At 36.4% G+C, this 25,098-nt stretch overlaps 1 protein-coding gene across 2 annotated transcripts in view; it reads right to left on the reverse strand.

The window, feature by feature from the left end:
- ATG5 (autophagy related 5) overlaps positions 1-25,098 on the reverse strand; it is a 91,356-nt gene that overhangs the window by 40,242 nt on the left and 26,016 nt on the right. For both annotated transcript variants that reach the window (XM_063389730.1, XM_063389729.1), the window contains exons 6-7: positions 19,623-19,717; positions 4,362-4,479 (exon numbers count right to left, since the gene is read on the reverse strand). In XM_063389730.1, the coding sequence (XP_063245800.1) occupies positions 4,362-4,479; positions 19,623-19,717 (213 nt within the window). The remainder of the gene's footprint in view (positions 1-4,361; positions 4,480-19,622; positions 19,718-25,098) is intronic.

The following is a 25,098-nucleotide window of genomic DNA, read 5'->3' on the forward strand; positions in this document are numbered from 1 at the left end:
TTACGGATGTCACCACAAACAAGCAACCACCACAATGACCGTGGAGCCTCCAGCTGAATGAAAAGTCATTGGAAAAGAGAAAACCATAGAGGAAAAGGGGGGGGGAAAGAGTCAACAGATGGAGAAAAACAGAGAGAAACTCATATTGATTGTGTTGCACTGAAGAAAAGATGCAGTTAATGTCACCAGCGAATCAATTCACTAAAGAGGGAGGTTAAATACAGCTTGGAAAAATAAATAAATGGCTTTGAAAAGAAGAGTAAAACGATAAAAAAAACCCTGCTTCTCCAGTATCTATTATATCTTTATGCATATCGTTGATGAGATACTACTTTTATCTCCTTTATTCAGAAAAATTAAGTAAATCTAAACTTTGATAACTGAAAATCCAGATGTGAAAAAATTTTAAATTATTTTTAATAAACCTTTGATAATGTATTCTGGTTTGTTACAGTATGATTTTAATGCCTCCACCAGAATAAAGTGTAGATTAAGACAAAACATACAAATTTACAAGAAAAATAGTAGAAGATACTAAGTAAGATCTTAAGAGGACAATTTTAATGTCTGACTACAATCTATTTCTCCTTCAGAAACCATTTAAACAAGAGTTTCCTGAATTATCATCAGTTTAGACAACATAAATTGAAGTCAAAGTGATATTATAGCCAGAAATATTAATTTTTTGGAGACAGAAGAACAGTTATGAGGCCTAAACTTTAGAGAGTGCCTGGGGCTTGCTCACTCAAAGGTCCAGAGTTCTCACTGATTCCAAGTACAAGCAAGCAAACTGTTCAGCAGAACACTCAATGCTGATCACTGGATTTTTCTGATGCTCCTCTCTATAAATTGTTTATTTGTAACAATCAGCTTGCCTGCGATCACATAGGAATGAATTCTCCAGGGAAAAAAGAATTAAATTCTGTTCCCAAAGGTAATATTCAGCTGTTTAATTTATAATACTTCCTGAAGCACATTCATTCTTGATTTATCCTTTCAAGAATCAGGACTGTGATTTTTCACTACACACACCTTACATTAAAATATGTCCAGTCTGGACATAATAATCTCAAAGACAAAGAGAGATGAGAGGCAGAGAGTGATTATCAGATGAATGTTAAGTGTGTAAGGCAATTAGGATTGTACAGCCAGTCTACAGCTCTGACACCTTCTAAACTTCAAGTATTCAACTTCAAATGGAGACAACTGCTTTAGAAGTAAAACCTTTAGGTGTAGTATTCCAGGTTTCCAAAACATGCTTGCAAATTAAACTCTCCTATACCCATATCTCCTCTGTATTTTGATCTGATGGAACATCTGTTGACAGAGGAAGCTTGTTAAATTCTCAGTAATCCAGCATCAGAGACAAAATTGTTTTACTGAGTGGGTTTCATGGAGACTTCAGTAGCACAGATGTGCCGTGGTTCTGTAGTCTTGGGAGTTTAGTCGACGGAAAAGGATAACACTTTTCCTTATTGTGGCTACCAATATTTCTACAGGCAAAATTCAAAAGTGCCACTAAGTGGTCTGGTGAGTTGGTTGGTTTTTTAAATGGCTCAAAGCTGTATTGGAGCATAAACATTTAATATAGTGTACATTACATTTGAATAATGAATTAGTGCATTTAGTCAAGCAAGACAATAATCAAAATCACTTATTGACTAAACTGAACAATCAGTGAACAGATTATGATGACCTCTAGCAGTCAAGCATAAACCAGCACTGTGCTTCCCTGTCCATGATCCTTAGCAGTAAGAATCACTGCTGTCATGGGCATCCATCTTTAAGGTCAGCTTCCTTCATGCCTGAACCTTTCTCCATCATCCCTCTGGTTTGTTCTAATTCTTCTTCTTCCTTTTTTTTCTTTCCATGTTGCCACGCCTAAATTTCTGCTTTGTATGCCTGTCTGTGTCACTGCAAACTCTGAACAGGTTTTCCTCAGTCTTTTATCTGACAATCCCCAGCTCCACCTCTTCACCTGCAGCTTGTCATTCTGCCAGCACAAACTACCCTTCTTTTCAACTTCTGATTCAATTTGCTTCTCCAAATCCCTTCTCTGAATCACTTGGCCAGCAAGGTATCTACTCACCATTCTTTCACAGATGCCTTGCACAACCTCTGTGCATGCTCCACAAGCAACATGCTGCTTTTTCTCCCTCATCCTTTTATCATCTCCTACCCCACTTACTCTGTCCAGGTGTTCACATTTATTATGTCAGGTTTTGGCTTTTGCCCCAATCTCTTTTATTCTGCCACATTGTTTACAGTCACTCTCCCCATCACATTTAATGATTGCCAGATCTGTCATTTTCTTCCAAGTTACTTGTTCAGACAGACTCTCAGCCCCCCTCCACTGCCTCTGTGTATCAGTCTACCCCCACATCTCCTCAGGAGCCCACATTATTTTCTGCATTTAGCTCAGATAGCTTCCCTAGATTTCCAGCATACCAGAAGGGCAGAACATTCACAATACAAGAGGAACAACTGATCAACACTACAATACAAAGCTATGTTACAGGAGAGAATGTGCTGAGTTCTGGATAGCTCACATCCATGCGAGGGACCAGATCTATTAAACTCTTAAGTTTGCAAGTTTCTCAGTAAAAATTGTAGCAAATTTAACCACATGTGTACAGGAACATAAAAGCATATTACAACACTCCAAAACCCACCAAATTTCACATCCCTCCTTCTATGTGTAAGTATAGTACCTGCTTTAGTTGCTCTACTTCCAACTTGTTTTTTGTCCAAGTGGAGTAAATATAAGTTTTTTTAGCTGTTAACAAAAACTAAGCAAGCAATTAGCACAGCATGTTTCTGTTCTGTCAAAGGTTGGTCCTTTTGTCAGCCTCTGAAAAAAGAGCCTACTGATGGGAAGCATCATCACTGGTATTCAGATGGAATTGTATTACATACACACTTTCAATAAGGGCAGCTAACTAGCACATTCATCGTCTGCAGCTTTGGCAAATCTTCATAAAGATTGTCATCCCTTAAATCATGAATGACTTGTGCACAAATGCTTTTGAGTTTCTTTTATTTAATTTGTGCTCAACTACCTTTCAAGTTAAAATGCATCCATCCTTCTTATTAATTTTTTAAATTGACTCTGTACCTTTCCAGTAGGGTCTGTACAATACTGACAGCTAAGATGGTTAAACTCGCTTGTGCTAACATTCATTTATCTATTGGTATCTCCCTTTATCTTTTGGACAAATAGTGGAAAGCATTACTTAAAATAATGCTCCAAAATTTAAAATAGCTTTATGAAAAATGGACACATGGTTAGCAATAGTCCATATTTTTCTTACCTTCTGTTACTTTTGGAAATTGTTGTCACGTGTTAACAAGTATTAAACAAGGGTAAAAAAAAGTACTTTGATATTTCAGTGAATTTCTAAGATCCTGATATTGGGATAAATCCATGACAACTGTTTAATTTTGAATCAAGCAACTTCTGTGTACAACAAAATCTTGAAGAATTTTATACTGATTATACTGAATTTTATAACTGATTTCCAGTTCAGTGCTTCACTGTCAAAAGATGCCGATACTACACCAGTAAATTCTGTGCCAAGATCTTCTCTAGAAGACCATACATTCCTCATAAGTTCCTCATTTACAGCTACTGGTAAAACAACAGCAAGAACAAATGAAAAACTTTTTGCATTAAATAATTCTGATCTAAATTTGCAGAGTACATAACTGTTACTTTTATTCCCCCTGAAATGTGTATCACAGTTCCAGTACTTGTAAGCTTTAAGACTAAAATTACACCCAAAAAAAGCCTGTTTCCTGAGTAAGTGCAGATCAACAAATGCTACTGTATGAAATACTATGCTACATTAATTGGTCACAAAATACTAATTTGTAATCATACATAAACTGTTACATACTTGTAAAAATCTCTTACTGCTACATTTTAAAAGGTTGGACGTCAAGAACAGAAAAAAGCATTCTGAAAACATCTTTAATTTCTATCAGTTTTGGAGTTTTAGACATAAGATTTTGAAATATAAAATTAAAGGTAACTTAAAATCTGCTGACACTTTCAGATTTTTTTTTTAATGCAGAAAATAAAGTGAATATTTATACTATCACCATCGTAAGGGCAAAAGAGTACAGGAATTTTACAATAAAACTTCTATGGATTAATTTTTCAGCAGTGACTAAGGACTCAGTCTTACCCTACTGAAACCATAAAGGTGATGCAGGGCACACTAAAGAGCCAGGAATGAATGAAATCTGAAACTCTGGTACTGACATTTAGTTCTACCTCCAAAATACGCATATTAAAAACAAAACAAATAAATATACAGGAAAATATTTATCTTATTGTGAAAAAGTTATTTCTGTAGTACCTTCAGAGGTGATAGCACTAGGACACACATCTTTGAGCAGGTCTCCCAAAGTATGCAACTGTCCTCCTGAAGCAATTGGTCGAAATAGTTTCTGTATAAAAGGTCTCTCTGTTGTTGCCTGTTTTAATTAAAAAAAAAAATCAAACCAAACAATTTAAGGACCATGCAAATATGCAGTATTAGCACTTGAGACAGGTACACAATAGGACAGAACTAAAGGTTGCAGCAGAAGAAACATCTGGTATTTCCACATTCCCCCTGCCCCACACCTTGCATTTCATTCATATCATGAAATGTGGGAAAGTTTTTGTTTATTAACAATTACAAGTAAGCTGTCACTCCAGAAAAACTGTGAAGATAATTTATAGATAGTGTCATGGACACAAGAGCCCCAAATCTTCTGTTATGGGAATACAACCTGCTTTAATGAAAAACATTTTAATACAGCCTTATTAAAAAATAAAAAAGCAGTGAGCACAAACGTAGGAGTTCAACATATCCCTATATATTTTGCCAAGCCAAAGTAATACTGTACCCTTACACCTCAACAGGTGCTTTTTTTTCAGTAGATTTTATACTGAAAATTTAGAACTATTTCAGCTGCAAGAACCACTACCAGCTTAGAAAAAACACGTTGTGCTTTGGCAAAGCAACCTAGAATCTTCTATCTACTTAAGGAATCGGTCATATGTGAAGAACATATATGGCCTACTTCTGCTGCAGCTATGCAAAGGAATTCAGAATGATTTCAACTATGCATCTTTCTGTTTAAAGCCATTCCCCTTGTCCTAGCATCACATGCCCTCGTAAAAAGTCCTCTTCAGCTCTCTTGTAGGCCACCTTTAGGTACTGGAAGGTCTCTTTGGAGCATTCTCTTCTCCAGGCTGATCAAGCAGAACTCCTTATTCCCCATATGCATTAACACAGTTTCCAGGACAATTTGCTCCATGACCTTCGTTGGGCATCAAGGTAAGACTGACGGGCCTTGTAGCTCCCCAGGTCTCCCTTATTTCCCTTTCTAAAAAATGGGGTTACGTTTCAGTAGGAACTTCACTGGACTGCCACAATTTCTCAAATATGATGGATGGTGGCTTAGCCACTTCATGTGCCCCTTTCCTCAAGATCTGTGGGTTTGTCTCTCTATCCAGTCCCATAGACTTGTGCACCTTCAGGTTCCTTAGCCGTTCTTGGACCTGATCTTTTCGAGTGGGCAGTTCTTTATTCTTCCAGTCTCTGCCTTTTCCCTTTTGGGAGGGACTTGGGCAGTCTGGCTGGAATACTTGCTGGCGAAGACAGGTGACAAAGACACTGAATACCTCCACATTTTGGGTAAAGAGGTCTCCTATTTCTTCCAGAGCGGGCTCACATTCTTTCTAGTCTTCCTTTATCCCTGACATTCCGCTAGAAGTTCCTCTTGTTGCCCTTGATGTCCCAGGCCAGATTTAATTCTATCAGATTTAAATTATTTAGGAATTGTGGTTAAGGTAGTTCTCTTCTTTGGCTATCTGTAAAAGCAGCTCCAGGGGCAGCAAGAACCTGACACTGCAAAGACAGGCAAAGGTTTTTTTCCTGATAACCTGACATCTCCACCCAAACTCAGCACCTGAGCCAGAGAAGATAAAAATCTTATGTTCACCCAACCCAAACATTTTAATCTAGCTCCAAATTGTTGCTGACAATTTTCTGCTAGCAGCTAACTCCCAAACGCAGCTGATGTGCCTGGCATTGCGGGCGACTGGGCTCCAGCAAATGAGACTTTCATCACACATTATCTTAATTGGAACAACCAGTACAAGCAGTACCCCTTTCAAATTTAGTTTCCTACCTCTCAGAAAGTGCCTCCCATCCTACTATGGTAGTTAAAAAATAGAAACAACTTGAAGAGATATGTTATCTCTCAGGGGAGATTCATGGGGAAAAAAAATCACTCCAACAAACAAATTAAGAACAACAACACAACTGTCACTCACAGGCAGGCAGAGAGTCTTTGCCTAAGAGTGGTAGCTTAACTCAGAAGTAATTCCAGGGCAGTACAGTGCAGAACTGTTCACACACAGCTACTTGTTACTTCTTGCTAATAGTCTTCAAATATGGAAAAATGGTCTTTTCCCAGTTTTTCTTATGAAAACTGATCAGGAGTAGTTTCCTAGCTGCTCTAGTCAATTCTCTTATGTCCTCAGGGTAGCAATACGGGGATTTCATCAGTGCTAATGAAATAGCTGAACATTTGAAAAATGATGGGAGGCACAAAGCCAGCAGGATCCATCCACCTCAGACAGATCCACACTTGAGAAGTGAACTCTGGCGCATTATGCTGAAGAAATGAACATGCAAAACATTAAAAAAAGAAAAATGAAAAAAAAGACAAACCCCTTAAAACATTATTTTAGTCAATACAATTTGGTACTTAGTGTTTAAAAATAATCCAATATTCACAGAAGTCCAGTCATAACTACCAAATGTTTAATGTCTGAAGTAGCCGAAGTGGAAGTAAAACAGAAGTATGCAGGCAAAGGTTGTTACCATCAACAGATTTTTAAGCTAATAATTTCCCAAGTGTGTACTGCAGTTTCTCATTATTCATTAATAAATTAAAATCAATTTTCCCCCTAGCTATAATAATTTAATGCCAAGAGGGAAAAGCCAAAGTTGTATTTTCTCAAGTCTCCCACACAGTTGCTGACTGCTGCAAACAATATCCTTAGCTGCTATCATGAAACATTATAGAAAATGAATTCAATTTTGTATTTTAAGTCTTAAGCAACACAGATGTGGTAGAGTAAATAAAAATCACTGGTCTTCATCAATGTTAAAATGATAAAAGTAACTGCATGTTGTTTATACAAAGACTGTGGATCACAAATCTAATCCTACACGCAGAATTACCCCAAGATGCTTACACACTTCTTCCCTCACATGCAGCAGATGCTTTATGCATTAAAAGAATCAAAAGAAAAGTCCCATCCTACCTTCCACAATATTTATAGGTTATTTTTTCCAAGTGTCTTAGTCATACAGGAGCATGGTTTTTGAAAAACCTTGCCAACACCCTTTTCCAAGTGTAGGAATATGAGACCAACTTGACTACAACTTTCTACCCCAGTATTGCCATCCCTGCAAGTGTCCTGGCCAGGTCAGATGGAGCTCTGAGCAACACGGCTCAGTGCAGGATGCCCCTGTCCATGGCAGATGGGTCAGACTCGATGGCTTTTCAAAGCTCCCTTCTAACTCAAACTATTCTGTCATTCTATTTATTACAACAAGACATGAAGGAACAGCCACCATGAATAGCTACTTATATAATGTTGTGTTTTGTACAATATTTAATCGATATTTTGTACAATGCTTAATCGATAATGAGAAAAAGTACTGCCTGTAATCTAACCCATAAAGATATCACTGCATAACCGATAATGATTTTAAATAATCTACACCAGATATAAAGCAAATATTCATACAATATCTATCATTTTGCCAACTAAAATGATCATAGCTTCAACAGAATGTAGTGCTTTTTCAATTATTTTATTTTACAGTGTAGCCTCCACATAGCTGTGATCTGTTCAAGATTCTGGATGTATCTGCAGGATACAACAGGTTAAAGTCAATTAGTAATTGCCAACCTCTACAGAGAAAATGCCTTCAAGTGTATGAGCATTTGAAGACAATCATTCAACCTAAAAATTGCAGAGCATTTTACACTGATCATATCCACAATTTCGCATCAAATTACTGAATTTATATGAAAGCAAATCTTCATCTCTGAATTAGCATATTTTCTAGAAAGTTGGGGACTTAACTGCAATTTTTCATTCTTCTGTACTAGAACACAGCACTATAAATCTCATGATTTGCAGAACAAATGAAGACTTTACCCTTTTTTAAAGAACGTTTAAACTCTGACAACGATAGGAGAGTAGGGGTGAAAACAAATTATACCACAGTGAGAAAGATTCCAGCTACCTATTCAGGTATACTGGCATTGAGAAGAGTTATAGATGAGGGCAAGTTTTAAGAGGCCCTTTAAGGAAGTGCAAAGCCTCACAGGACCACAGACAAGGTATATAGTTACATACTATGCTAACAAATGTAACAAATTTCTTCCCTATCATCCTGGCAAAACAAACAAAAAAAAAAAAACGAGTTGTCAGCTTGCCTGGTCCTTTTCAGAACCAACACAACATCAAACACTGCATGAAATCCACAATTTAATTAGTCAGATATTTTATACAGGATTCATCTTAAAATGAAAAACATAACTCACAAACCACTGGGTTTTAAAATCACAGTTACTAGTATTTTCACTAAGAGGAAGAGATTTGGATTTTCTGCCTAAACACTCAGATGCTCCTTAATATTCAAACAAGTAAAAGTTACAATACATAACTGAACACACAAAGTAAAAAAATAACTTCTTATGATCCCCACATGTGGCTAAGCTGGCAACCTAAAACAATAAAAGTTGAGACTTCCCTACATATTCCATCATACTTTCAGTAACTTGTTAAATTCGTAGCCTGTGCTGCTTTGTAATGAACAACTTTACATTAAAAAAGGTTCTCTTAATTTCATAGAATCATTTTGTTTAAACTCATTAAAACTCAACCAAGAAGCTTTAGAAGTAGCAAGAGTTTGCATAAAGATGCAAGTTATCTTATATAAAAAAGAAAGAATGGGAAAATTAACTAGTCCCTGAAAATAAAATTATGCAAATACTTGCTAAAAATATTTTTCCATACATTTTAGATGTCTTCTACTTTGTAGAAATGTTTTCAATTACGAATCCCAATGCACAACGTAAAAGTGACTAACTGAACAGCTTATGAGTTGCTGTAGTCACAGAATCATCGCAACACCACGCCTGTCCAAAAGCAAGATACTGCAAATCCCCATCTGAAATACTCTTCTTTCACTGGTGCTGAAATGCTGGGGTTTTGCTGTAATTTCAGGATGGCATCTTTGACTTCTTTTTGCTTAATATTAGACCAGACTCACTGAGTATTTAATTGTGGAGAAGGTACAACAATGTTTCTGGGTGGGAGCTGATAGGTTTTTGTTGTTTTGAAAAACTTTTCAAAACTTTTTCCTTACTTTTCAAAAAACTTCAAAAAAAAAAACTTTCATGTCTTTCCTAAATGTGATTTTCAGTTCTGCAAGGCAGAGTACACACAAAAATGATCTTGTTTTATCTATTTGAAATCTGTCACCTTTCCAACGTTATTAATATTTTTTGAGCTTCTATTACAAGAGGCAGAAAACATGACAACGTGATATGCCTTTATCTTGTAATTATTGCTCCTCTCCTCTTCTTCAAATCTTCCAAGCAATAGAGGGCTTCTCTCAGACAACCAACTGCTTTATTCTATACCTTTGATATTTTTTCTATTTCAATTACTCTAAGATGTTAGGACTGCAACAGCATTCCAAAAAAAAAAAAAAGAAAGAAAGACTATTTTTTTAGTCTCTGGAAAGTCCATCAGGTAGATGCTCTAGTTATGGTTTTGTGTGCTTTGAATAAGGCTGGCACTACTTTTGTTCGCATTCAAAATTTTGAACTGCTTACCTGCAGCATTCCATCACTGTTCAAAGAAAAAGGTACAACTCAATATAAAACAGAATTTTTTTTTTTAATAAAAGAAGCAAGAAATGCTTTTATAAGTCCGACATATAACTAAAACCCGTAAGGCAAAAAGGAGAATATGCATTCTCAACACACCTACCCAGAATTACCACAAAAAATCGAGTCACTGACTGGATGTGCTGTGGGTTGCAGGACTCGTAAAATCAACAAATGTGTTAAATCAAATTACCTGTTTTTCCCATGCTACATTTTAAATTTATCTAATAAATTAGACATTTTCAGTAGTTGTAAAGATTACAACATATATACATATCTGAGTTTAACCTACGGCAAAAAATTAATCCTTTCACCTATTTTTGAGTTTGCATCAGAATTCCTGAAGTTATGTTGTAAAAAGGAGTCTGGTTTCCTCATGAAATTGAAGGTCTTAATCATGATGGACAGGAATTTTACACTCCCTAATATTTTTAAGAGGCTTGAAACAACAATGACAAAAAGAAGATTCAACACACAGGCTACACTTTACACATTTAATTACATTAACTCCAGTCACCTAAATCTGTAGTGCAGAAGCTGATCACTAGATTGAAGCTGAAGATAATTCCATGAATGCATGCACATATGCTTTAATATGGTCATGCTAAATGTGTTCCTCTATAATGATACCTCTGTAAAACTCCTTAGATGGGGAGGTAATCATCGTATTAATCATTCATGTCAACGAATCACAACATAAAGTGAAAATTCTGTTATTCTTGAAAGCACTCCCAACAGTATTACACAAACTGAAAGACCTTTAGGTGGTGTTGAATATCAATGATCACTGGTTTAAAAGCAAGATAAATTATACTTTGTGTTTTCTTGGTGGAGGCTTTAACAGATCTTAACAATGGCCCCAATAACATGTGGCAAGTATTATGCCAAGAACTGATGCAAGTAATAATGCCAAAATTATCTAGTATCCTAGCCAAGACTGTAGTCAAATTAAAGCCACAACTAGAATTATAAACGCATCTGGAATAAGGTTAAAATTTTATGTAGTAGGGCTTATTACAGTTATGTCTAGACAATAATATTGAACCATTTTTGATCATGAATGGTTAAGGACTATTCTCCTAATCATTCATGGACAACAACTTGTGTCTTCCTTGATGCTTTTCATTGAACAGTGCACACTTATGAAGCAACTGCAGTTCTATCCTAACTTGGTACACAACTAACAATAGTTTAGCATTATTATAAACCTACAGAGAAATATGGCAACTATTTCAGTTAATTCTCCCTTACATTATTGAGGGCAATTACTTGCTCATCCTTTAAAAGATTAAAGAACCATTTAAAATATCACCCTTCTCCATATTATTTAAACTGGCAGAGAATTTTTCCTTACAATCTTTTAGAAAAAACTTTACGTAATAGCAACAAAATGAGCAATTAGAACCACATAAACCATTTGAAAGCTAAAGTCCTACCACATGTTCTACTTATCTGAAAAAGATATGTGTAGTTAGAAAGCATCCCTTAACAAACATTAAAAATTTAATGGGCTGAGTACATTGTGATACTTCAGAATAGAAGACACTGCTTCTGTTTCTGTAACTGTTTGTAAAGATGCATCATGTTGTCCACATTGATTTTGCACTCAAAATATTTTCCGATATTCAGACAGATATTTATACACATTGATGAGATCTCTCCACTCTCAAACCTTTTCTTCTCTAGGCTGAACAATCCCCGCTCCCGCAGTATTTTTTCTCCTCTCATGTTAGATTCACTAGTTCCTCAATCATCTCAGGGTCCTTTACTGTACTTTCATCCCACAGTTCCATGTCTCTTGAACTGGAGAGCCCTAAACTGGATTCCAGGTGAGATATCACTAGTGTCAAATAGACTGGAGAGACTCAAGCTGCTAACAGCTCCCATCCTACAGCAGCCCAGGATACAATTTACTTTTCCTGTCATAAGTTCCACTGTTAAGGTCCCCTTATACCTTGTATATCATTTTTAACAAGAGTATGTATTGCCAGAAGTTCTAATTCCATACCAAAAGTTGCAGAAGTACCACTCAAAATGCGTAACTAGCATGGCTGAACCACATTCTGGCTATTGACAGGTCTTTTAAATTATCTATCAAATTACTTTGTGCAGGGAAAGTAGCACTGTACTCTCTGAACAACTGGATTTGCTTTATTTAATGTCAGGCGAGTTGGACAGATCCTAGAAGCAGAAGAAAATCAACACCTGAGACACAGAGGAGACCGCAGGCAACCATGACACAGCCAGAAATAGAGACACTAAATACAAAAAACAGCTTCAAGAGCAGTTTTGTTGAACCCTTAGAAGACAAACATACCTACAATAAAAGTATGGCCTTGAAGTGTTAAATTTCCTTCTCAGAAAAGAATTCGTATTTGAACTGCTAAAATATCAAGATATCTGAAGTGTCTGGGACAACAAATCAATAGTGCACTTCACAGCTGCAGTGTTGTATGTGCACATGCAGACCTAAACCTCACTTAACAACTGAGCACTGACTGCCTACCAAGCAAACAACTCAGAAATGGATTTACATCCACAAAAGCAAACACTACATTGCTCGCTTAAGAGCAGTGAAGAATACAATACTTCATGAATCACTTTCAAGCTACTTCAAACCATTAAATTCAATAATTCTCTGTAGTTTTCTACAGTAATGATTAACTAGAAGAAGCTCTTATAATCAAGGACACCAAAATATCAAAAATTTGTTTGCTAATTCATATTGTATTTCTAGAGTATGGTGTCTTATCCCACTTCGTCACGGGTTTGTTCCATTCCACATTTACCTGTAGAGAATTTGCTTTCAGTCTTCTGGAAAGTGCAAATAGAAGTCTTGGTACTTTCCAAAAAAAAGAACACTTTCTATATTTTCTAATCCTCAATTCTGTGCAAAAGTTAACCTGCTTTATTCACCTATTTTATTTAAAAATAAATAAAGGTGGAATGCTGATATTGGTAAGTCAAAACAGGTGGCCTTTGTCTCTGCAGAGTTTTGCATCAGCATCGTAGGCTAGCTCAGCTTAGTTCTATAGGTACTGCTTATGCTACACAGCCACAGAAATGACTCTTGAAGATGACATTCCTCATTTCTCTGAAGAAAATAATTCATATCAGCTTTTTCCCTTTTGTGAGGAAAGCATCTCACCAACTATTATTTTTTAAAATTTTGCTACTACATCAGGGTACAAGAGCCAATCAATACAGCTCTACAGTAAGCTTCAGATAGGCAAAGTCCCTTTTGCCACAACATAGGAACCTGCCCACATTACACAGTATGTGATGAAAGTAAATCAGTTTGTGTTGACTAAAGCAAGTGAAATAGAAAAGTGATCAGCTTTAATGATCAGAGCAAAAGCAGCAATATATCAAAGAGCACTGCATTTAAATTATAAGATCTGTGAGTAGCTGTACACAGACCCAACAACTGAATTACTGCTTCATTCATTTTCTTCATCACAACCTCTCAATGTATCAATATTCCTAAGAAGAAAGATTCAAGGCTGAGGTAAAAAGTGCAATTTTTTTTAATTGCATATATACACTAACTTTCCTGACAAATTTAGGATGATACATAAATCTACAAGAGTACCACCTTAGTGAAACAGTTTAGGGAGCCATGAAGCCAAGTGTCATGGTATAAATTCAAACTTGTAGCATGAACAGTTACCCAAACTTATTTACACTCAACTCCATTATCATAAGACAATTCAAAGAAAAGACAACAATTGAAGAGTTTTATACAATACCAATTGGTTAAAAAGATAGTGCAAATCTGTAATTGGGGGGTGTAATAGGAGGTAAGATTAAGGTATTTTCAAATTGGCAATGGATTCTTTTCCCCACACAAAATGTTCATTATTTCACTGTTATTCAAGACATACTTTAACTTAACAAAAAACATAAAACAAAGTTAATTTAGTAACTAGTAGGATTCTACTGATTTTTCATATACTTAGATTCTTCTGAGATCTACAAATAACTTAAGTATTGCAAGATAGAAAAAAAGGATTTTTTAGAAAATACGACCCATTTTTTCCCCCAATATGCAGAATCCAGCATATCCCTATATTTTTTTAAACTAGGTATAATGTAACTCAGAACCTCAACAAACTGTTTCCCATACAGGCAAAACTACTTTATTCATTGTATACAAGCTGCATCCACACTCAACTCAGAAAAATTACTGTAGCTCCTACTGACAAGCCTGAACTAGCTTAAAGCCATCCAGCTTGGTAACAGCTCAACCACAGCAGAGAATCAACCAAACTGAGGTTTTACAGCTCCATCTCTTCTGCATCTCCTTCCCTGAGCACTGTGCAACTTTTACAATAGCTTTGAGCTAGGCAGATTGATGGTTTTACAGACAACTTGGGCATATTTAAGGAAACTGTAGTCACATTTTGACAATAAATACATTTCATAGTCTCAGAATGTTTCTTTGAAATTCTGATTGACAGCTCACATCGTGTACCACGATTCTTAAAGGCACAAGGCTGATCTTGCACATGGGTTCCTGAAGTCTTTCAAGAGAGCTGCATAAGCACTCCTTAATACAGAATATGTTTAAAAATCATCCTTAGCAGCACTGGTTTGAGCCAGCTCATTTCACTGTGCACTGGATGCGTAAGAAAAGCTTATGCAACTATGGAACCTCTGGTGGAACTGTGGTGACAGTGAACTTCAACTCAAGGTGAGAACTAGTCAAATTGCTATTACTTTCAGCACAGAACAAAACAACCCAGTTTAGAAAACAAGTATTTAAGGATCACGTCGCCCCCGTGCAATACTTGATATTAGTGTTTCTTTCCTCGCCACCCCCCCCGCCCCATCATGAGGCCCTAGGAAAAATACTTAAAGTTTTTAAACTTTCTTTTTTATAAAGCTTTAGTTTTCAAGTAATTTAGAACTGGTGAAAGTGTGCTACTGTTTCTTTAGTACTGAAACATCAGTTATTAGGAAAACTCACTCCATTTGTTTCTCTTCAACTTAGAAATTCAGCTGAGTCCAAATCTGTTACACAAATCACCACTTCCCATGATCTTCCTATTGACTCAAACTTCTTCCTTGTAAAAGGAAGATTTTAAGAAACAGATAGTCTATTTTCAGCAGGTCCTTTACGAAAGCATCATTTTCAATAAATAAGAAAAAAATAAAGTACTGCACACAGGTCTGTTCAAGGGCATTCTACAGTAGTCAACAAAATGCTGAAACTTGCTGTGTTGTGTTGCCCTCTTCAGGTTGACAGCACATTTTCTAGTTCTTTTGCTTGATGAGTTATTGCATTGCAACTTCTTTCGTAACATTTTTCAGATATGAAGTTTCAAGTAGCAGCTAATTTCACCTATATCCCATCAGTGCTTGAAGCATTTTTGGTTTAATACCCGATAAACATAAACTTTTCTTTTGCCCTTTATGTCTCCCTAACCTCAATATTAATATTGAGAATTATCAAACTATTTGAAAAGATGACTAAAAACCAACTTGAGTACTGATACGAAAGTCTCATGACAAGAGGCTTAAAGGGCTCAACTGATTCAGCTTACCAAAGAAAGCTCCTGATATCAATCCATAAGTGAATATGGGAGGTCAGAAAGCCACATGACTTTAAAGTGAGGTAAGGCAAAACAGAATCTAGAAACTGAAGTCAGACAAATTCAGAACTTGAAATGCAATGGAAACTTTTCAACAACAACAACAAAATTAATAATTGACTAACATAAAAAGGTAAATGTATTACTACTTGAAAACTCTACAGGTAGACCCAGTATTTTTCCAAACAATCTGTTTTGATCAGTTTTTTTAAGAGTTGTCATAACATGGGCCGAACTGTGGTGTTGATTTGCATAGTTGCAATGGGCTTTGCAATTGCTTCTCCGAGCTCTGCCAATTAATGTGGAAATAGGGATGAAAGAGTCTTCAATTGCTTGGAAATGGCCATGCTTGATTCACTTATTGAGACAGATATTAATAATGTCTTAAAATATTTCATTTCCCGCTTTCAGAAGACAGGTCATGGTAAACATTTATGTCTACCTTAGGCATCTCAATATTGCAACTTTGACATAAAGAGCAACTTGTCGAATTTAACTGATATATTATTAAGTATGGGGAATTTCACTCATGCTACAAAGGAAGATAAACATCCTAACAATTTGTGACTGTACAACTTAATCTCAACATTTTAAGGGACTTATGACAGGAAAACCTGTTCAAAGTTAAGGCCTACTATGTAATTATAAGCAATAAAATTAATAAAATAATCAAAACCCTTAGAAAATGGAAGCAAAGGAAATGCTCACTCAGTACCAAATAAAGGAAAACAAACAATCCCAGATCATCCCTTTTCAGGATGGCAAACACAACAGCCAGCCTGCCTCAAGCAATTGTGACTCTAAAAACACTCAGGAGAACTTGGCATGAAGAGTTTTCATCTACTTTCTTTCCAATACTTTTGTAATTTTAATCTCAAGAATGAAATACAATATATAGCTTTAAATCCCATACACTCAGAGGGAAGACTCCAGAGACAAGCATGATGAAGTGAGGGAGCATAACATGGGGAGAGAGCAAGAAATAAAAACTGGGGAGTGAGTACAAATTAAGTGCACAACAACTGAGACTCAGAATACTCCCACAGCAGGCAGCAGTTCATCAGAGCAGTCTCTATCAGCACGTAGAGACTCCTCTCCTGACTAATACACCCTGTCACGGTGCCTGGAGCCAAAGACTGATTAAAACTTCCTGCCATCTATCAGCCACTTTGTTCAATTAGACTGTGAAACATCAGCTGGTCTTACAAACACGGGGGGAAATTCCACAAGGCAAACTAACTCTAGTACTGGACATGAAAAGCAACACTTGAATTCAAAATATACTCAAAACGTTACTATTATTTTCTTTCTTGCCATTAAAGAACAAGTGCAAAAAGCACTCAATTCTACAGTACTATCAGATTAAAAGGCAAAAAAACTTTTGTGCACCTGTAAGTTGAAGACAAAGCAGCTTACACCTCTGAAATGATGAAGTGGGGAACTTCTTTTTTGACACATCAATTTAGCAGTACCACAAAAAATATAATACTATTTTTAAACTGTCCCTGGTAGAAAAAGTTTCCACCTGTTTAAAGGTTTATCTGGTTCCATACGACACAGCTAACAGAAGATGACAGAGAGCTGGCAATAAAAGCTCCAAGATATTTTAGCTAACTTTTAAAATTGCAAACAAATTGATCCTTAGTGATTCTCAACCTTCTTTTACATCATCTACTGTAGATGCCAGGATTCTGGTCCAATCCTAGCTGCTATACTTAAAAGAAGAGGTGGACAAGGGTTTTTAAAATTACCTGTTAGTTTAGTTCTGACTTACCCAAGTATGATATTCATATTTTTGCCATTTCTTTCTCCCACACACTCCATCAGACTTGGTCACCAAACGAGGTATGATTCATATTATTCTTTAGAAATGTATTTTAATAGACAAACTTTACAACTGAAAAAGTTTTTGAGTTTTTAAATAATGAATTCTTCAGTGAAAAAAAGCTATCAAATCACTTTATTGAATGCGTTTCTTCTGCAGCAACTTTGCCAATTCCCATTTAATTGCACCTAAGACTGTTTTTTCTTACTTGGTATCATAATCTAGTACAAATTTTTGAAGGAAAAAACATTCATCCTACCTCATACTGACAAAAAACTATGTAGAATATTCCCTTCACAGAATTTCCTTCTAATAATTTGGCATAATAGAAGGTATGGAGAATACAAGGAGGAACTCTTCCCACTGAAGGCAATGCCTCATCATTTCCTGCCACCCACTTGTGTATCCCTAAGTATCTACAAGAGCACTGTGTGAAGACATAGGGGATAAATACCCACTGCAACACAAACTCAGGTTAAATCAGGTGTTTATGGAGGGGTATACAAACAACCAATTAGAATGCCAAGCAGACTTCTACCAGCACTAATGGAAATTAAATGCATTCAGGGTGGGAGTTAAATACATCTGAAGAACACTTTAGAATCAGTTATTTTTTCATATGCAAGTTTGTCACTAACTCCTTGTTTGGAATTATAATCTCACCCTTTCTAAGGCTTTCTGAAAATTCCTTTAAACACATAGAACAGTAATCAGTACAAGCACTAACAAAACAAACAAAAAAGCTGGAGACATCTGCACATACATCTTTAAAAAGACTGGAAATATTGAGATGCTAAGAGCAGCATTACTGAAAATAATGTATAACAACCTTCTCAAAGGTTGTCTCAGCATCATCTTTATTTGTGTTTGGTCTTCAATTCTTAGATATTTTTGTGTTTAAACTATAGCAAGTAAGGATTTCTAATCGAAAAGGGAATCAAGATGATATTACTAATTCAAGTGATAGATTTTATTGATTTATTTATTTTTAAAAAGGTTTATTAGCTTGAAATCATGTGGTATCACAAAAATCCTCCCTCATGCCCTAAAGATCTGCCCTATTCAGAGAGCAAAACCTCCTTTTTGCCAACCTATTTACGTGATTTCTATGAAAAGACTTTTAAAAAAACCCACACCTATCAGAGAACAAGCAAATAACTTAGTCACCAACCAAACAAATGCTGTGAGTACTACTCTTCCTGATACATACTTTTTGATTCTTATACAAACCTTGCCATCTGGTGTGATCTCTGACAAAATAACTGACTTCCGTTCTCAATCTAAGGTTTCATTATGACAGTAAATGTCTTACATGTAACATGAAATGCTACTCCAGTCCCACTGCAAAATTGTATAGGCTTCTGTGGTCACTATAATCTGTTACAAAGTAGTATCAGAATATTCAGTACTGTGAATAAAGGACTTTCTTTTCATAGTCATTGGTGTAAAACTTAAATATAACTAGATTAAAACATCCCAAGAGAGCACAACTGTTTAATTTACAGAGAGGCTACACAATTTTTTGTATAAGCTTTTAACCATACATAATTCCAAACATCGTGACCTTAATGCTATAAAAACTAAGGAGACGTCCTTAGGATAAGAGAAACTGTAAGGATTCCAAGGAATATGTCTCCAAACGAAATGCTGAGAAAAATAAAGGGCTGGTGTAGTAAAACAGGAAAAAAGCCCACATTCCAAGCTAGTTTTAGGATGTAAGTATACAACTAGAAGACAAAGGGAGGAACTAGATGCAAGACCTATGCCATTACTTCCACGTTAAAATGCCTACAAGAAAAGAAGCCTATACAGTGGTTGAGGGAAAAGTGCCGCTCCAAAAGTGTTTAGCTTAGATCTTTTACCAGGTACTTTATATCCAAAGCATTTTTCATAGTTATTAGCTATTTTTAATAACAGAATTAGGTTGTTAGACCGTTTATTTAAAAAAAACAAACATCATCCACACCAGCTGTAGCATGTTCTCAAGTATTACACACTTGCAACATAATAAATGTTACCTATTAGAATATTAGATTACCTATTAAAATTATCTATTAGAACAAATGCAGTCTATTTTGTCTGCTAATCCATACAACTCAAGGTTTCAGCAAAGATGAGCATGCAAAGTTTTGCCATCATGCTAGAAAAGGAAACATATTGCAATCTGTTTTCAGAATTATATACGACACCTCAGCAGAAGACTTTGATTTTATTTTGTCTCCTACCTGATAAATTCTAAATGGGATGTATCGAAATCCGTTATCTTCTGGGGGATACTCCATGAGTTTTCGATTTATTGCCCAAAATTGCTCAAATTTATCTGTGAAGGTAAAATTAGACTTTGTAAATATCTTTTTTTCAGCCTAAAGAGGTAAATGAGACACAAATGGAATAACATGCACATTTTTCTTACAGAAGTTTAACCTGTATAAATTTGTTTTTCCCACATTTCTCTTCCCTATTTAGCCTGAAGGCAAAGGTAGGTCATCTGCATTCTGCTATGAAAACAGTGACATGGTGATTTATTGAACTGAAAGAGAAAGCATTGTTAACTCATATCTTATCTCTCATTGTTAAGGAAATATTGGGCTATAAATTATGGATTTTATTACCTCAACTAACAGTGCCTGTTTCTCCACTCCCTGCTGTTACTGGTCCATACTGTCTCACAGTCTGCTTAAAATATCTAATTGTTCTTAGCTACAACTGCACAAGGGGTGTAAAGTACAGAGAAATGAAAGCAGGAAAATATTTCTTGCATGATTTACATTTGGATATGTAGATCTTAAAATAATCTGCAATGATGCATGACATGATCAGAAAATACACTGCCAGATTCATGACACAATCTGAAAATAAAAATATGCTTGAAACACATTTTTTGTTATTATCCAAGTAAGTATGGTAAATAGCCTGCACACCATTTCATGCTGTTCAAACTTTACAAGAACTGAATAGTTTATTACATTTAAAATGTACTAATGACAGCATAGGTCTAAGTGTAATAAAGGGTTTTATACATGCAAATCAATTACTCAAATGAAGCAAATAACTAACACTAGAAGTGACAGAAAGGAATGCAAATAGCTAAGATGAATAAAGCTGCTGCTAGCCTTACTGGAGAAAGCAGCTTTCGAAAGGGAAGAGCAAGGGATCAATTTCCTTACAGGCCCTAACTCTCCAAGACACCAAACAGAGCAGATGTTTCCACAGAAGGAACACACTTTTTTTCAATTTTCCTTCCTCAGCACGATGTTCAGCCCAATCTCAAGAAGTTGGGCTCTTACTGAATACACCCATTACAGAATTCAGCTCCAGTGAAGCAAGGTAAAATTCAGAAATGTATTAACAGGACAAGGGTTCTTCCTGTTTCCAAATGTGCTGATTACACGTAAAGCATTTGCAGAAAATGAGTTTGAGATTTGCTTCACTCTGGCACACAGCACAGATGCCTGTCAGTGCACTAAAAGGCACAGGTTAGTATACACTGCAGGGTTTATAACACACTGCTTTTCCTGACTGAATGCAAGACAAGGCAGGAATTTCCAAGAAACTGTGAACAAACTCCTGCCAGGTATGCTGTAGAAGCATTTCCTGATACTTATCTCAGAAAGTACTTCCACACCCTTGTTTCCTGATTAGCAGCAAGTGCCTCTCGACAGGCTCTTACCTGAGCTACAGCCAGCACCACCAGGCAGGCACCTGCCCGGCATGAGGACTGCCTGGATGCAGGGTGTTACCCCATCATTCACTGGGCTGGGAGTGACAGTGGCAGCCCTGGAGCAGACTGTAACCAAACAATCCCACATTTGGGAACCCCAGCCTACAGAGTCACAGGTTTAGTCTTAAAATGTTCAACACAAAGGATGACTGCCTCCTCCTCCGGAACTATTTCAGAGCGAAGGTGAAGATTTAGCATTCTTCCTTCATCCTTGGAGGCAGCACTCCATGGCTTGCAGCTTTCACTACAGATGTGTGAACAGGCATTCCACAGTAGGCACTGATAGATTTATACTTCAATTACCACTTCTAACTCACTTGAGAAAACTGTTATGGTGATACACAAAACAAAACAATCCAGACCTACTTAAGCTAGTGAGCTTCAGCAGACTTAAATAAGGAATCTCCATATTTGGAAACATCCTACTTGAACAGAAATAAAACAAACATTAACTTGATTTACTTATTTAATGTTCATATTACAGTAATTAGGAAAGTTGGGTGAACAGTTTGCTGTTCTCAAAATTCACCAGAAATGATCAACACATCTTATGGATCAGAAGACAAAGAAATTATGAACAAATAAAAGACTTATGTCAGAAGATTAAGTATATTGACCCTTGTGACATGCAAATATGGCAAACAAGGGAGGCTCTGGACGACAAAAAAAAGTTAAACAGTGGTAATGAGCAGATAACTCACTTCTGTTCTTCATTCCCGCTTCCTCACCTCCCACAAAACATGCTGGAAACCAGGTAATCTTATTCAAGGCAGTTAAAATTAAAAATTTATACCTCTCAGATTATTCTCTGAACACTTAGGCAATGCTTAAGACAATCTTTTGTTTAAAGTTCTAACAGTTTCTGTAGCTTCCAAATATATCAGCAATAAATCTGCAACAGTTGAATTATGAACTTGTTGCATTTTGTAATCAAGCATATTCTGTCAATCCACCTCATATCGCAGGACTTTTAGCTAGACATAATGGAGTCAGATGTCTTAAGATCTCCACTACATACAGCACTGTCTGAAGATCTCTAAACAAATTCCTCCTCACAACCTTACATTGCTGTCCTCCAAACATCTTTAGAGGGATACGGTATTTTCACCACAAAAAACAGAGTTGGGTGTACAAAAACTAACACGAATTTTTAAAGCAAGCAGGAGAAAAAAAACCCTATCCAGTTTGCATACTGATATATATGACCTGGCAAGAGCTTTTATTAGCAAAGCATTGGCTGAGTGCCAGAATCCTAAACCTCAAAAAGTACAAAATCCAAAAGTGACTGCTTTTCTCAGAATCCTTAAGACTTAAAGCTTAAAATAAGCAAACAAAACCACTGACAAATATCCATCCCAATCTCCTTAAAAACCTGAGTGAATGGATTTTTCCTTCTCTCGTTTTTATTATCAGTACCTCCTATTTTTGCAAAGTCTCAAGGAAGCTATTAGTGGTACAATGAGCTATTAAGACCTAATTAGTTTATTGGCTAGACAGGACAAAGACAGAAGGTGCTGGCTGGAAGTTTAACAATCAAAACAAAACTGAGTTTTCATCAAGCCAGTAAACAAGGAAGAGTTCTCTACCTATCAGCAAAAGCACTTCACACACTTGTCTCTCTCCCTCCCTCACAAAAAGCTTATGCAGTCTGCATGACATCTAAACCACCGCAACAGTCAAATCTGATTCCTTTTGTTTTTCACAGTCCATCTGTTTTTAAGAAAGTGCTTGCTTGAAGTGTTTGAGAGTTTCTGTATTAGCAAAAACCAGTACTTGCAAAAGGCAGATGTCCCTATCTGAATAACAATATTTAAAGTAATGACAATAAGATTTGAACAGAAGTGAGATTAGTGACAGTGTGAGTTTCATGTGACTCCACTAATCATATTTCTTAAACAAGAGATGATGATTGCTACATAAATTTGCCTAAAATGAAATATAAAAACTTCTCCTTGTATTTTATGTCAAAGATCAAAAAGTTAATAACCAAGTAACTGAGAAATGTATCAGCCAAGTCACTAATATTTATAACTATTAATTGCTTAGAAACACAGCCACTGAATGCCCAAATGCCAGACAGACATCAGCCTTCACTACTACAGAGATGCACTGAATCTAAGGAGAGCTTTGAAAATACTCTATTTACATATTTAGAAAAAGTATGAGTTGGCAAAACTACAAAAACTTAATGTCACCCATGACAATAATCTCAGTACACAAATTAATTAAGCAACAAAATAAACTCAAACATAAATTTACAAATACAGTATGCCACATTATGCATGTAGGGTTCAGAAACCTATCAGTGAAATTATTCATGCCTTTAAAGTACCCATTAAAACTGCTGACAAAATTACTGGCACAGAGAAAACTGAGAACTGTTGTTTCCTTCATTAAACCAGATTGGACATCCTTTAGCAGTCATTGAAATTGATCCAAATTTATACCCTGTTAGGTTAAAAAGTTCTTGGTAATCCCATCATACTTTATTGTTAATAGACAGCAACTGCTGAACCTCTTACTATTGAGCAGTGTTAACTGAGGATTAGTCCAAGCTGAGGGCTAAAATGCTGGGGTCCTTTTTGCCCCTGGGTCTCAGCCTGAAATGTCCTTCGGGCAACCGGAAACATTAGTTTCACTCATACTAGCCTCTTACAGTCATTTTCTGAAACTCAAGTGCTGTCACGCTTCAAACAACTTGAAATTTCACATGGATCTTGAAGTTAGACACGTCTCCTTCACCCACATGAGGCTACAGCAGGATGGATCACTGAGAGGGTAAAGGGCACTGCTCAAGTGCTTGCCATCAAACTGTGCATTTCACTGCAGCACAGCTTTAAATCTGCAAACACAAACAATCTGGGCAATTATCACAGAATGGAAAAATACATCTACAAATACCTTGTAATGAAAAACCCTGGTAAGAGCATATAGACAGTTAAAATGAAGTTCCCACTGCAGTGTAGTAGGCAAAAGAACTAAAAAAACCCACCCTAATATTTAACCTTATCAACAAATATTATAGTAAGGAATTATTTTGTTTCTATATTTGATAGTGATGCAACTGCTATCAGAGATTAACAGACTCTAGGATAGGACATATTTCAAGAAGGCTGTTGGAGGACTTATAAAACAGAAAAAATTAATACAAAAACAAGAGAAAGACTTGAAATTCAGAAAGGAAATATTAATTCATGTCTGATGTATTATAGCATCTTTTTAGAAAGTCAAAGAAGTGAACAAACTAGTGCAGCCCTCAGGGCAGCACATATGCACAATTTTGTCCAGACAATTCCTGTTTTCTTCTTAAAACCATTTATTGGAATAAATTAAACAGAAAGCTTGAAATGAAATTGTATCTCTAGCTTTATGCAAGCAATACCAACTCGCAGCTTGCACATAACTACGTTCAATACTGAAGTTAAAAAACCCAGAAACTTGTCCATTCTCGGTGGTTCACTGTCTAACAACCATACGAACATGGAAGTACCTGGGCAGAAACATACCTAGCACTAACACACCAAAGACTGCCATACAAGATGTACAAGAACTGATGCACAAGAAAGACAGAAAAACTTTAGCCTGGAAGTGCCTTTGAACGTCAAGTTTTGGATAACAGCTCCTCACCCTGCCCCAAAGAGCTGCCTACACAGAGTTAAACGAGTTTGCTGGAGGCCTTGCCCAGTGGGGTTTGCCTGTCTCTGTGGGTTTCCAGTCAGCCACTTTCACTCCCCCACCCTCCCTTCCCCAGGTACCACCACACTTCCTGCTGCTGTAACTAGTAACTGCTTTTTGGTAATTGCCCAGCTCCACTGCCAGTGGAGACAAGAGTGAGAGGAGTCTGACTCTGTCTGCTCTAGGGGCCTTCCTTTCAGGTAAACTTGGTATTAAATCCACCTTCAGCTTCCTTATCTTCAGGCTAAACAAGGCAGTTCCCCCACTCTCTAATAGAGCATAGGCTCCAGCCCCTAAGAATATTA

This window comes from Prinia subflava, chromosome 2 (assembly GCF_021018805.1).
Source record: "Prinia subflava isolate CZ2003 ecotype Zambia chromosome 2, Cam_Psub_1.2, whole genome shotgun sequence".
NCBI lineage: Eukaryota > Metazoa > Chordata > Aves > Passeriformes > Cisticolidae > Prinia > Prinia subflava.